The sequence below is a fragment of the Leucoraja erinacea genome, chromosome 5, assembly GCF_028641065.1.
Source record: "Leucoraja erinacea ecotype New England chromosome 5, Leri_hhj_1, whole genome shotgun sequence".
Classification (NCBI taxonomy): domain Eukaryota; kingdom Metazoa; phylum Chordata; class Chondrichthyes; order Rajiformes; family Rajidae; genus Leucoraja; species Leucoraja erinaceus.
The window spans coordinates 92,694,910-92,710,205 of NC_073381.1; the positions used below are offsets into that span (position 1 = coordinate 92,694,910).

General features: G+C 51.9%; 1 protein-coding gene across 1 annotated transcript in view; it reads right to left on the reverse strand.

Moving 5' to 3' along the window:
* Positions 1-13,679, reverse strand: part of parp1 (poly (ADP-ribose) polymerase 1) — a 35,501-nt gene extending 21,822 nt beyond the window's left edge. The window contains exons 1-8 of the mRNA XM_055636391.1: positions 13,495-13,679; positions 9,294-9,459; positions 6,996-7,099; positions 6,027-6,241; positions 3,986-4,079; positions 3,052-3,168; positions 2,313-2,489; positions 259-382 (exon numbers count right to left, since the gene is read on the reverse strand). Of these exons, the coding sequence (XP_055492366.1) occupies positions 259-382; positions 2,313-2,489; positions 3,052-3,168; positions 3,986-4,079; positions 6,027-6,241; positions 6,996-7,099; positions 9,294-9,459; positions 13,495-13,608 (1,111 nt within the window). The 5' untranslated portion in view covers positions 13,609-13,679. The remainder of the gene's footprint in view (positions 1-258; positions 383-2,312; positions 2,490-3,051; positions 3,169-3,985; positions 4,080-6,026; positions 6,242-6,995; positions 7,100-9,293; positions 9,460-13,494) is intronic.
* Between the last annotated feature and the right edge of the window lie 1,617 nt (positions 13,680-15,296).

The window sequence follows — 15,296 nt, forward strand, 5'->3', positions numbered from 1 at the left end:
ATTTCTTCTCTCCAGAGATGCTGCCTGTCCAGCTGAGTTACTCCAGCATTTTGTGTCTACCTTTGATTTAAACCAGCACCTGCAGTTCTTTCTTACGCACCATCCTGGCTAACCACCTCTGTATCCTCTCCACAGCCTCCACCCCCCCCCCCTCCCCACAATGGGGCGACCAAGATTGCCCGCGACACCCCCACTGCTGGGGATTGTGGTGGGCGCATCCTCCCGTGCTGTCCTGCAGCAGACCGGAGGCACACTCACCTGCCGCAGCCGAGGGAGTGTCGGTGTCACCGGGCCGGCAATCGGCTGCCGGAGGCTCCGGCGGGAAGATCCGGCCCTGCCGCTTGAACTTGAACTTCTTCAGGTAGGCGACGCAGTGGAACTCCTGGAGGTCAAATGCAGGTCAGAGGCGGGCGGGGGATGAGAGCGGGTGACCTCTTGGTGGTTGAGGGGGTGACTGAACCGGGGGACAGACTAGGGGCGTGTAGAGTGGGGTGTGGGGGGGGGGAAGTGCTCAAACTGTGGCCAGAGGCATTCCTGGTAGTCCTCAGCCGAGAGTATGTTGATAAACACTCTCTTGAACTTCTACAGGTGTACTGTATGGTGAATATTGACCTTTAGACTGAAGAGATACAGCGTGCAAACAGGCCCTTCAGCGTCCGCGCTGTCCACCGATCAACTCGTGCTATCCTACACACTTAGGGGCAATTTGCAATTAACCTACAAGCCTGCAAGTCTTTGGGATGTGGGAGGAAACCGGAGCACCCGGTGAAGACCCACGCGATCACAGGGAGAACATGCAAACTCCATACAGACAGCACCCTTAGTCAGGATCGAACCCAGGTTTCTGCCGCTGAGAGGCAGCAACTTAATTGTTGCACCACTGTGCTGCCCATTGCATCGTGCCCTGGTTCGGCAACTCGAACGCCCAGGAACGAAGGAGATTACAGAGAGTGATGGACACTGCCTGGTCCATCACAGGTACTGACCTCCCCACCATCAAAGGGGTCTACAGGAGGCGCTGCCTCAAAAAGGCAGCCAGCATCACCAGAGACACACACCACCCTGGACACGCTCTCATTTCACTCCTGCCATCGGGAAGAAGGCTCAGGAAACATTACCTCCAAGGTCAAGAACAGCTTCTTCCCAACAATCATAGGGCTTTTCAACACTACATAACACAAACTAAACCACGAATGGATGGTTGCACTCGGAACTTCAGCCTTCGGTTTGACATTAATATTGTTTTGTTTTTTTAAATGTATTGAACTTTCTATTATGTTATCTATGAATACTGTGTTAACAAGCTAATGCTGCCGGTAATAAAATCATTGTTGCGTTTTCAGCACATATGACAATGAAATACTCACAATTCTTTATTCTGGATGTAGCCCAGTCCGTCACACAGACCGGGCTCCCCACCTCTGACTCTATCTACCATTCACGCTGCCTCGGGTAAGCAGGCAACATTACCAGTTCCACAGACAAAGTCCAATGTCCGCAATGGGGTAGAGGTGAATCGGACAGTACCCTAGCTTATGGAAGGGCCGTTCAGAAGCCTGATAACAGAGGGGAAGAAGCTGTTCCCGAGTCTGGTGGTGCGCGCTTTCAAGCTTCTGTACCTTCTGCCGGACGGGAGTGGGGAGACGAAGGAATGACCAGGGTGGGATAAATCAGAGAGTGACCCTACAAGCATTGTCAAGTCACTACCCGAGCTGAAGGAAAGACTGGGCAGAAGCTGACTGAGGTGTGCACCCTGAAGTTGATCTCAATGCCAAGGACCTTGAAGTTCTCAACTATCTCCACCATTGATGCTGGTCGGGGAACGGGGCATGCACTTCTCCCACCATGCTTCCTGAAGTTGATAACTAGCTCCTTCATCTTGCTGACATTGAGTGACAGGTTGTTGTCCTGACCCTCATGCTCTCCATCTCCTTCCTGTACTCAGGGGGTCAGGCAGCATCTGCGGAGGGAATGGAAGACGTAGGAAGCCAGGACCCGACTGGAGGGACCCGACCTGGAAACGCGTCTGCCCGTGGCCTCCACGGATGCTGCCTGAGCCACCGAGTTCCTCCGGCACTTTGTGCTCGGCTGAGGGTTCCAAGCTTGGCCTGAGTCTCAGTGCTGGGCGGTAGAGTGAGCGGCGGGCATTGTGAGGGGCAGGGGAAGAGGGACAGAGAGAGACTGACACAGAGATAGATACAGAAGCACAGGTGCGCGCACATACACACACAGACACACACGCACGCACACAGAGACAGAACCAGAAGCACAGGTAAACGCGCGCACACAGACACACACACGCACACACACACCTTGGGGGTGATCCAGTCCTTGCACTGGGGGCTCTGGGTGGTGAAGCTGCACTTGGTCCAGGCGGTGATGTTCCCGGTACAGGTGTAGGCATCGTCCTTCAGCACCATCTGCCCCTGGCATTGCCCGCAGGGCTGCAAGGCCCCGAAAGCCATCCCGTCCGACACCCGATCCACAATCTGCGGGGGGGGGGGGGGGGGGGGGGGGGGTGAGGAGGAAGAGAGAGGGTTGAGGGGAGATAAAGGGGAGGAGAGAGGGCGAGAAAGAGAAGAGAGTCTGACCGCAGGGAGTCACAGGTAACACAGAAGATGGCCCTCAGTCTCCCTCACATTCCCTGAGACCCCATCACTAGATACTGGGACTCGGACAATCCCTGACCTCTCGGCATGTAACCCCCAACCTCTCCAGCCTCGGGACACGTCACCCCAAACCTCGACCCTTGACCTCGGCGGGTTCCAGACGACCCCGCGCCAGTTGCCAAGGCGACCACTCCGGCCGACCGGCGGCAGTGGGCGACGCCACACGGGTTTGGGGTGTCCAGACGGGACACACACACACACGTTACCCCCCCCTCACCACCCCCTCCTCCCCACAGAGAACCCCCACCCTGCCATCCTGGGGACAAAGCCCTTGTGACTGTACTCCACTATGCGCACAGGCCCTGCCTCAGAAAACAACCCACAAACCCTTCCCGCCAGCTCCCCTGGCACCGGGGGGAGGGGAGACATCGGGGAGACTCACTGCGGACTCCCCGGATGGGATCTCCTGTCCGTTGGCGATGAGCAGCTCCCGCAGGTCATTGGTGGAGCAGCTTTTCTTCAGGGAGTCCTTGATGCCCCAAATCAGCTGGCTCTGCTCCTGAAGGGCAAACGACAGGGGCATGAGAAGGGGGAGGGTGATGAAGGAAGAGGGGAGAGGGGGGGAGATAGGGAGGGAAGGGCAGGGAGAGGAGGAACGAATAAGGGGAGCGAGGTTGGCAGGGAGAGGGTGTGGGGAGAGCGGGGTGAGTGTAGTAGGAGGGGGAGGCAGGGAGAGAGGTTGGGAGAGGGGGAGACTGTAGCCACTGCGAGGAGGGGGCAGAAGGGATGGGTGGCATTTGCCTGCAGTTCTGCTCACCCCATTATAACAAAGAGGTGGAGGGTTTTGAGAAGGTGCAGAGGAGGTTTACCAGGATGCCGTCTGGATTAGAGAGGATTAGCGACAGGGAGAGAGACACAAAATGCTGGATTAACATCGGTGGGACAGGCAGGGTCTCTGGAGAGAAGAAATGGGCGACGTTGCGGGTCGAGACCCTTCGTCAGACAGGGAGAGGTTGGACAGCTGCAGGGAGAGGTTGTTGTCTCAGGAGCGTTGGGAGTTTGAGGGGAGACCTGGGAGAAGTAGATGAAATTATGAGAGGCATACAGAGGGTCAGAACCCAGGATGGAAATATCAGATTAGAGGACGCAGCTTTAAGGTAAGAGGGGGAAATTTTAAGATGTGCGGGGCAAGTTGTTTTTTTTTTACACACACAGGTAGTGGAGACCTGAAACGCGCTGCCAGGGGTGGTGTGGAGGCAGACACGACAGTGGCGTTTTAAGAATTGTTTAGACAGGCACATGGAATGGTGTTGAGCTTGGTATCATGTTAGGCACGGATACTGTGGGCCGTAGGAAGGGCCTGTTCTCGGACAAACCTTCAGCTCCTTCTCCTGCTTTGCCAGTTTCTCATCTTTCTTCTTCTTCTTCTTCCCGGTCGTTTCCCCGTCAGCTTCGTCCCCTTTCCTCTTCCTGCAGACCAGGACAGCAGGCACGCTGGTCACACATCCAGCTGTCCGCAACGCTCACACCCCTCCCCGCTCGTGCCTGTGCCAGCCGACACCTCCCCTCAACCAACCAGCCAGCGTTTGGCCCAAACTCCCCCCCCCTAAACCATCATGTGGTAAAAAGCAACTACACATGCTGGTTTCAACTGAAAGTAGACGCAAAATGCTGGAGTGACTCAGCGGGACAGGCAGCATCTCTGGAGGTCGTGGATAGACGATGTTTTGGGTCGGATTTGAGGAAAGGTCCCAACCCAAAACGTCACCTCCAGAGATGCTGCCTGACCCGTGAGTTACTCGATAATATTGTGTCTATCCTTCTAAACGTTTTCTATCCATGTACCTGTCCAAGTACTTCTCCCCGCTCCCGTCCGGCAGAAGATACAGAAGCTTGAAAGCGCGCACCACCACTCAGGAACAGCTTCTTCCCCTCTGTTATCAGGCTTCTGAACAGTCCTTCCATGAGCTAGGGTACTGTCCGATTCACCTCTACCCCATTGCGGACATTGGACTTTGTCTGTGGAACTGGTGCGCTACAATGCTGAGAACTATATTCTGCACTCTATCTTCCCCTTTGCTCTACCTATTGTACTTGTTTGACTTGATTGTCTTATGTATAGCATTATCTGTGCTATGTAGTGTGCAAAACAAAGCCTTTCACTGTACCTCTGTACACATGACAACAATAAACCTGAACCAAACATGGCAACTTTGTTTTTTTCACACAGAGGGTGGTGGGTGTATGTAACGAGCTGCCAGAGGGGGTAGTTGAGGCAGGTACTGTAATAACATTTAAAAGACATTTGGACAGCTACTTAGATAGGAATGGTTTAGAGGGATATGGACCAGACAGATGAGACTAGTTTAGTTTAGAGAAACAGCACGGAAACAGACCCGTCAGCACACTGAGTCTGCGCCGCAGAGCGGTTCCCCGTACACTAGCACTATCCAACACATTAGGGACAATTTACAATTTACAGAAGCCAATTAACCCTACAAACCTGCACGTCTTTGGAGTGTGGGAGGAAGCCAGAGCACCTGGAGAAAACCCACGTGGTCATGGGGAGATCGTACAAACTCCGTACGGGCAGCACCCATAGTCAGGATCAAACCCATGACTCCATCAGGACAAAGAGGTCACTCAAGTGACAGTCAATCAAGCTTACCCCTTACTAACCGTGTGGTTTATGTACCGAATAATGGGTACATAGAAAATAGGTGCAGGAGTAAGGCATTCGGCCCTTCGAGCCAGCACCACCATTCAATATCACTGCCACAGAAGGCAGTGGAGGCCAATTCACTGTTTGTTTTCAAGAGAGTTAGATTTAGCTCTTTGGGCAAAGGGAATGAAGGGATATGGGGAGAAAGCAGGAACGAGGATATTGATTGGGGATGATCAGCCATGATCATATTGAATGGCGGTGCTGGCTCGAAGAGCCGAATTGTCTACTCCTGCACCTATTTTCTATGTTTCAATATGATCGTGGCTGATCATCCACAATCAGTACCCCGTTCCTGCTTTCTCCCCATATCCCTTGATTGCGTTGGCCCTGGGAGTGAGTACAGACTGGGGTGCAATACAGGGGCTCAGGTACACTGATTAACTACTGGTCGAAGGTAGACACAAAATGCTGGAGTAACTCAGCGGGTGAGGCACCATCTATGGAGAGAAGGAATGGGCGACGTTTCGGGTCAAGGCCCTGCTTCAGACTGAAGTAGATCAGTCTAAAGAAGGGTCTCCACCCGAAACATCGTCCATTCCTTCTCTCCATAGATGGTACCTCACCCGCTGAGTTACTCCAGCATTTTGTGTCTACCTTCGATTTAAACCAGCATCAGCAGTTCTTTCTTACACAAATACTCGGTCAATGTACATTATCTCCGCAACGCAAGGGCAGAGGGCGCGGTAAAATACCCTTCGGTTTTGATTGCCGGAAGATCCTTCTTGAGGGTAGCCTTGTCGTCGGCGGAGAGACTGCTGAAGCCGCGGAGCTGGGTGGCGCTGTGGGTGGGCAGGAAGGCCAGCTCGGCCCTGCGGAACACAAAGCAGTCCGGGTGGTACCAGCGATCGATCATCCCCAGCTGAGGCTTCTCCGGGTCCATCATCTTCTTGGAGAGGCGCACCTTATCCTGCAGCGAGGGAATGAGGGTGAGATAGATCCCCCCCATAGAAACATAGAAACATAGAAATTAGGTGCAGGAGTAGGCCATTCGGCCCTTCGAGCCTGCACCGCCCATTTAATATGATCATGGCTGATCATCCAACTCAGTATCCCGTACCTGCCTTCTCTCCATACCCTCTGATCCCCTTGGCCACAAGGGCCACATCTAACTCCCTCTTAAATATAGCCAATGAACTGGCCTCAACTACCCTCTGTGGCAGAGAGTTCCAGAGTCCCATGGTGGAGGCCGACCCTTGTCCAGACTTTCATCACCAGCCCCCCCCCCCCCCCTGCATCCCCCCCATAGCAAGGGAGCGTCTTCTCTAAACAAGACCCTCCCACCCGCCCCCTCCCACACCACTCCCTCCCTCTCCCCCCACACTGACCCTTCATCCGACACACTCCACCCCCCCACCAGACTCCTCCCCTCCCACAGCAGATACCTCGCCCTCCATCAATAGACAATAGGTGCAGGAGTGGAGGCCATTCGGACCTTCGAGCCTGCACTGCCATTCAATGTGATCATGGCTGATCGTCCCCAATCAGTACCCCGTTCCTGCCTTCTCCCCATATCTCCCCCGACTCCGTTATCTTTAAGAGCCCTATCTAGCTCTCTCGCCATCAGCCTTCCTCTCCCCCAGCCCCTCCCCATCCGTTTGCCCCCCTCCCTCCCTCCCCCCCCCCCAGTCTGCTCCCCCTTCCCTCCCTCTCCACCCCCTCACCTTCTCGATCTTGGCGCCGCACCCTTTACACGTGCTCCGGTTGGACTTGGCGTACTCCACGGCAAAGTCAGCCAGGGTTTTCTCCCCCGCCTCGCCGCCCTTCCCTGCAGTCAGTGGAGAGGGTGCAAACCTCAGCGGCGTTCAGAGGGGAACGGGATCCGGGGGGCGCAGCCAGGGATCGAGGGGACAGACAGCAGGAAGATACGGGTCAGAACGGTGGATGGAACCAACGGCCCAGCCTGACGGTACACGGGACAACCAGCGAGCTGAGAGCCAGTGAGCAGAACAGTCACGGGGAGGATGGCGAGGCCGGTTTCAGTTTAGTTTATTGTCACGTGTACCGAGGTACAGTGAAAAGCTTTTTGCCGCGTGCTAACCAGTCAGCTGACAGACAATGCATGATTACAATCGAGCCATGTAGTGTCGAGAGAGATTTAAGAATGTGGAGCGATTGTAATATGTAACTGTAGGTCTGCTTCGGTGGTTAGTACGTAAATTGTCGCCTGGGCTGGACGCCATCTTGGCCACACGGGGGTTTGTGTTCAGTTTTGAGTCCCTGCTATAGGAAGGATGTCATTAAGCTAGATAGAGTGCAGAGAAGATCTATGAGGATGTTGCCAGTACCCAAGGACTTGTGCTATAGGGAGAGGTTGAGTAGGCCGGGACTCGATTCCTTGGAGCGCAGGAGGATGAGGGGTGATCTTATAGAGGTGTACAAAATCACGAGGGGAATAGATAGGGTGAACTCACAGAGTCGTTTACTTAGAGTAAGGGATTCAAGAACCAGAGGACATAGATTTAAGGTGAGAAGAGAAATTTAATTGGAAGCTGAGAGGTAAATATTTCACACATGGAACGAGGTGGGTGTATGGGACGAGCTGCCAGAGGAAGTCGTTGAGGCTGTTCCCATGACAGCATTTAAAAGGCATTTGAACGGGTACATGTATAAGAAAGGTCGAGGGAAATGGGCCAAACGTGGATAGGTGGGACTCGTGTAGGTGGGGCATCTCGGTCAGCATGGGCGAGTTGGGCCGAAGGGCCTGTTAACGTGCTGTATGGCTCTGTGGCCGGATCAGCTTAACCTCATGGGCCGACATCCAGAGGGAAGAACCCGGCAACAAACTGCAGATGCTGGGCTATACCAAAAACAGACACAAAAGTGCGGGAGTAACTCAGCGGGTCAGACAACATCGAAGGAAAGAATGTATGATATTTAGGTCAGGACACAAATGAAGGGCTCCGACCCGAAACGTCACCTATTCCTTCTCTCCAGAGATGCTGCCTGTCCTGCTGAGTTACTCCAGTATTTTGAGTCTACCTTCAATTTAAACCAGCATCTGCAGTTCTTTCTTACACATGCTGCCTGACCCGCTGAGTTACTCCAAGACTTTGTGTTTTGTTCAGGATTCCCGCATCTCCAGGGGGCGAAGGTGGGCCGGAGGGCCTGCTTCCGAGTTGTGCTGCTGTTCCAGGTTCGTCCATGTCTGATGGACAAACAGGGGTTTGCTCCTAAAGGCGCTGTAAAAGTATCCACCTGCGGCAGGTGGAGTGAGTGGGACCGGGGACATGTGTGTGTGTGTGTAAGGCGGGGTGGGGAGGTGGAAGGCAAGGGGAACGCAGAGGGGATGTGGGAAAACAGTGGGGGGGGGGTGGGGGAAGAGGAGGAAAGGGAAGGGTGTGGTTGGGGAGTGTAGGCGAGATGCAGGAAGTGGGGGCTGAGGGAGATGTAGACAGCAGGAAGTGCGATAAACAATAGGTGCAGGAGTAGGCCATGCGGCCCTTCGAGCCAGCACCGCCATTCAATGTGATCATGGCTGATCATCCACAATCAGTACCCCGTTCCTGCCTTCTCACCATATCCCCTGACTCCACTATCTTTAAGAGCCCTATCTAACTATCTTTTGAAAGCGTCCAGAGAATTAGCCTCCACCGCCCTCTGAGGCAGAGAATTCCACAGACTCACAACTCTCTGGGTGAAAAAGTGTTACCTCATATCCGTTCTAAATGGCTTACTCCTTATTCTTAAACTGTGGCCCCTGGTTCTGGCCCAACATCAGGAACATGTTTCCTGCATCTAGCTTGTCCAATCCCTTGGCGGGAAGTGGGTGGGAGATGGAAGGGGGGCATGGGGGGAGGGATGTGGGTGATGGGTCAGAGGCTGGGAGGAGGGGTCGGGGATGGATGGGGGTCGGGAGAGAGATATAAGGAAGGAGGTTCTGCATCGAGGGGGGAGAGAGGTGGAGATGGGGGGGGACGCGGGGAAGTGGGGTCGGGATCAAGGCCGGACGCTGCACCCACCTCCTGCGCCGCCCCCACCGGTCTCCACGGACTTGCGGATCTTCTCCTGGTCTTCCCACCGCAGGTCGGACAGCCCGTCCACCTCTCCCGGAGCCCCCACCCTCGTCCGCTTCCAGAAGCAGGAGTAGTGGTGCCAGTGCGGGACCTTGCCATCAAACATGGGCGACTGCCGGCAAAGGAGTGAGAGAGACTGAGACAGGGTCAGCTGACTGACTGTCAGCCCTGCCAACCGCACCACCAACCCCCATCCCACCCCAACATTGACACACAGGGCTGAAGGGCCTGATCTTCACGCTGTGTGACACTGACCTTGGGCAGTGTTTGGTTTGGAGATACAGCCCGGAAACAGGCCCGTCTGCCCACCAAGTCGGCACTGACCAGCGATCCCTGCACATTACACTACCCTACACACACTAGGGACAATTTACATCTATACCAAGCCAATTAACCTACAAACCTGCACGGCTTTGGAGTATGGGAGGAAACCGGTTCACTCGGAGAAAACCTACGCAAGTCACGGGGAGAATGTACAAACTCCATACAGACAAGCACCTGTAGTCAGGATCGAACCCAGGTCTCTGGCGCGGTAAGGCAGCAACTCTACCGCAGAGCCACCGTGCTGCTCATGTTCTTGTACAGATTGGACACTGCCCGGTCCGTCACGGGTACCAACCTCCCCGTTGCCCAGTAAGCACTCTCTAGTTTAGTTTATATACAGAGCAGCAACAGGCCTTTTGGCCCTGAGTCTACACCGACCAGCATTCACCCCTTACAATCGCACCATCCTACACACTGGGGACAATTTACAATTTGTACAAACCTGTACGTGTTCGGAATGACTCTGAACAAACACTCTCTTGAACTCCTACAGGTGTACAGCAGAGAGCATACTGACTGGTCGCGTCACGGTCCCCACCTCCAGAGCTGTCTGTGTGGAGTTTGCACGGTCTCCCAGTTTTCTCCCACGTCCCAAAGACTCGCGTGGTCAGTGGTTTAATTTGCCTCTAAATCGTCAATGTTGTGTAGGTGAGCGTGGAATTGACACAGAAACAGGCCCTACGGCCCAATCCGTCCATGCCGACTAAGATGTCCTGTCTAAGCTAGTCCCACGTTTGGCCCATCTCCCTCTAAACCTTTCCTATCCATGTATCCGTCCAGGTGTGCTTTGAATGTTGTTATAGTACCCGCCTCAACTACCTCCTCTGGCAGCTCGTTCCATCCATCAACCTCTGTGTGAAAAGGTTGCCCCTCAGGTTCCTATTAAATCTTTCCCCCAGGGCCCGACATTTAAAAAAGTGTGAGGTAAAGATAGAAGAGGCAGCAAATTGTGAAGCTAGGCCTCGGGTTCGCCAGGACTTACTCTTAGTTACAAACAATTTCAACTACATTTCCCATTCGTATAGGGAGGTTTCACGGCAGTCTGGTCATGACCTATGACCCTTACTGGTGCTACGCTACGCCAAGTGGAGTACACGCGATGAGCTGCAGGTAGACACTGACCATTGTTTCCAGCGTAGCGGGCCCGTTAAAACCCGCCGAAATTGTCAATTTTTGCGCTGTAAATAATTATGGAAATCGGGATAAGCGTGAGAGACATTTAGCCTACTTCAGAATTCCAAAAGTGAGGAGGAATGACGGTAGATAGAAACGAGAGCTGAAGAGACGACACCAGCCAGAGTGCTTGGCGAACATTGGCCGTTTGCTCACTGCATTTCATCAACTAAGGCATTATTTTTGTTTTTTCTTGATTCCTTTGACATCTAAAAAGTTTCAGAAGTGATAAATCTGGCTAAATTCTTTTAATCGCCCATGGTTCTCAAGTGGGTTTTTACGTACAAAAAGAAAACTCATCTGAAGCAAAATTTACAGCCAGATCTATCACTTCTGAGACTTTTTAGATGCCAAAGGAATCAAGAAAAACCACAAATAATGCCTTCCTGTTAATGCAGTGAGCAAATGCGATAATTCCCAATATTTTCAATTCCGATATCTGCACGGCCAATGTTCACCAAGCACTTTAGCTGCTGTTGTCCCTTCAGTTCTCGCTTCTCTATACCTTCATTTCACTTCACGTTTGGAATTCTAAAGTTGGGTACATGTCTCTCACGCTTACCCCAACTTCCACAATTTTTTACAGCTCAGAAATTCAACATTTTGCCGGTTTTTAACAAGTAGGAAAGTACTCGTTACTTATATTAATAACATATACCGGAAGTTACGGATGTCCTCCAGTTGGATTGAGCGGCTCCGTGCATCAATCCCTATGACCCAGTGACCTTACGTGCACACCCCCTATACTGACCTTTTAGTCCTGGGTCTCCTCCATTGCCAGTGTGAGACCACACACAAATTGGAGGAACAGAATTCCACTTGGACAGCTTACAACCCAGCAGTATAAATGTTGAATTCTCTAATTTTAAGTAACTTCTACTTACTCCATTCCCCTCCTCCGCCCACCCTTGCCCCCTTACTCTAGCTTGGTTGCTCTACCTGTTCCACAGTTCAGCACATTATTTCCCTCGTGAGCACACCTGCTCTAGCCAACAATGGGTCTACCATGCACCCCCCTGCCAGAAGCCATCTGTGGCCAGCCCTGAAAGATCCTGGTCTTTTCTCACCTCCTGTTCTTCCCCTCCCCCCTCCCTTTTTCTCTCAGTCTCAGTCTGGAGAAGGGTCCAGACCAGAAATATCACCCATTCTTTTTCTCCAAAGATGACCCACTGAGTTACTCCAGCATTTTGTGTCTATCTGGTGGAGAAAACTCAGCGGGTGCAGCAGCATCTATGGAGCGAAGGAAAAAGGCAACGTTTCGGGCCGAAACCCTTCTTCAGACTGAAGAAGGGTTTCGGCCCGAAACTTTGCCTATTTCCTTCGCTCCATAGATGCTGCTGCACCCGCTGAGTTTCTCCAGCTTTTTTGTGTAACCTTCGATTCTCCAGCATCTGCAGTTCCCTCTTAAACAATTTTGTGTCTATCTACCTATTACTTTTGTAGGAAGGAACTGCAGATGCTAGTTTAAACCGAAGATTGACACAAAAAAAGCTGGAATAACTCAGCGGGACTGGCAGCATCTCTGGAGAGAAGGAATGGGTGGTGTTTCGAGTCTGAAGGGTCTTTTTCTCCAGAGATGCTGCCTGACCCACTGAGTTGCTCCAGCTTTTTGTGTCTCTCTACCTATCACTTGCCAGGTTTTGTCCTGCCCACACCTCTCTTTTCCAGCTTTTTTTCCTCCTCTCTCCCTCCCATCAGTTTGAGAGGTCCTGACACCAAACATCGTCCCTCTCCAGATGCTGCCTGACACACTGAGTTCCTCCAGCACTTTTGAGTTTTTTTCGCTTAGGATTCCAGCACTTGCAGTTCCCCGAGTCTCCACATTTCTGTAAGTAAACATTTGCACAAAGACTTCCTCCTTGTTCCAGAACCCGCTTCCATATCGCAGTATGCACTTCTTCACAACAATCAACTTGAAAAGCGGCCAACAGGTTCAGTAATTTCCGATGAGGATGTAACAACAGTCATTTTAAAATCTCAACCATTTAAAGTTTAACAAGGAAATCTGCACTGAATCGTTGTAATTTCACCCCCCAAAACTTATTTGCATCATGCAAATTGAATTGAATTGAATGTGCATTTAAAAACGCCTGATGAGACACAAAATGCTGGAGCAACTCAGCGGGACAAGGCTTGCATTAAAGTCGAGGTTGTAATTCAGATTTGCAAATGTTTACATGATTGGAAGAACTAATTCTTCGCGAAACTGGAACATGTGGGAGGTGGGCTGCTGCACCATTTCCAAATGCAAAAGGGGGTTTTGCATTGGAGTTGCACACGCAACTGAGTTGGAAATGTGTGTGTTTTTTTTAAACCAAAAGCAACTCATTCATCATACCGGCCTTTTGGATGCGAGTATTGCAGGCTGCAGCCGGGCCTGGCTGAAAGAAAGCGCGGTGCATGCATCAGCACAATACAACGAACCAAAGCAAACGCGACTGAATAATGGGTGTGCAAAAGAGTTGCGTCCTCGCAAATTGCTGCAGCGTGCATCAATGCAAAATTGTCTTTCCTCCTTTGACAAACAAAGTGCGCATCACAGGGTTGAATGCTGCCGGCCCGAACTTGCACCACGAGGCCGGCGGGGCTGCAGCGGAGAGCCGCTACAGACAGAGCCGCTGGCCGGTCATCGCTACTCCCGCCGCCTCACCTGCACCATGATCGCGAGCCGCAGAGAGTCCTTGGCGATGCTCTCGCCGCATTTCTTGCAGGAGGCGCGCCCGCTCTTTGCATACTCGGCCTTGAAGAGCTTGTCCTCGGCCATGGCTGTTGCTGTGCATGCAAGCCAGGGAGGAGAGAGAGGAGAGGGGAGGAGAAGAGAGAAGAGGCGGGCACACCGCTGATTGGCAGGGGATCCAGGGACCAGGGCGCAGATTGATTGTATCATAAGGGATAGGAGAGAGAATTGGGCCATTCGGCCCATCAAGTCTACTCTGCCATTCAATCATGACTGATCTATCTTTCCCTCCTAACCCCATCCTCCTGCCTTCTCCCCATAACCTCTGACACCCGCACTAATCAAGAATCTATCTGTCTCTGCCTTAAAAATATCCACTTTGTCTTCTCAGCAAAGATTCTAGAGGATCTTTGCTCCACAGTCCTCTGTGGCAAATAATTCCACAGATTCACCACCCTCTGACGAAAGAAATTCCTCCTCATCTCCTTCCTGTAAGTACGTCCTTTAATTCTGCACTATGCCCTCTGGTCCTAGACTCTCCCACTAGTGGACACATCCTCTCCACATCCACTTTATCCAATCCTTTCACTATTCTGTAAGTTTCAATGAGGTCCCCCTTTCATTCTTTTAAACTCCAGTGAGTACAGTTAAATGCTCATTGTGTGTTGACCCATATGATTAACAGGGGATCCAGGGACAAGGGTGCAGACTGATTCTAGACAGATCTAGGGTCCAGTGTGCTTGCACACTTGCACCATGCCCCCATTTGCACCAATTGCATTCGATTAAAACATAGAATATTAAACAGGACAGGCCCTTCAGCCCACAATGTCTGTGCTGAACATGATGCCAAGTTGACAAAAGATACACAAAGTACTGGAGTAACTCAGTAAGTTAGGCAGCATCTCTGGAGAACATAGGTCGGTGACTATTCGGGTCGGGATCCTTCTTCAGACTTCAGATGCCAAGTTAAACTAATCTCCTCTGCCTGCACGTATTCCATATCCCTCCATTTCCTGTATATACATGTGCCTATCTAAAAGCCGCCGAAACAGCACTATCATATCTGCCTCCACCACCACCCCTGGGAAGCGCGTTCCAGACACCCACCACCCTCGTAAAAAACTTGCCCCGCATACCTCCTTTAAACTTTGACCCTCTCACCTTAAAGCTACGCCCTCTAGCCTTTGACATTTCCACCCTGGGAAACGATTTTGACTGCAGGTATATAGGATATTGGCATTTAAGAGGCTTTTGTGTTTTTCCATTGTTATCGAATTTCGGTGTAATATGTAGAATTTTTGTTTGTGTGTGTGTGTGTGTGGTCCAGGCACGTGCCATGAGTAATTACTCAGGGTAGGCACTGGGCAGTCAGTCGACCTTTAAAAATCGTTTTAAAAAATGCGCATGCGCCCGGAAAAAAACAATCGCAAAACTGCGCATGCGCAGATCGGTCCTGCAGATGTCTTTTAAAAAATCTTTAAAAAACGCGCATGTGCAGATTGGTCTCCTCTCCTGTGGGCATACATAGAAACATAGAAATTAGGTGCAAGAGTAGGCCATTCAGCCCTTCGAGCCTGCACCGCCATTCAATATGATCATGGCTGATCATCCAACTCAGTATCCCGTACCTGCCTTCTCTCCATACTCCATACGCAGCACCTTGCGTGTTACACCACGGTGCAAAGGCAGGATTTCAGCTGCCTTTATTGCCCGTGGTCAGTGAAGGCTTGAAACAGCGTCCACGGCATGCGAGTTGAACATAGTCACTGCAC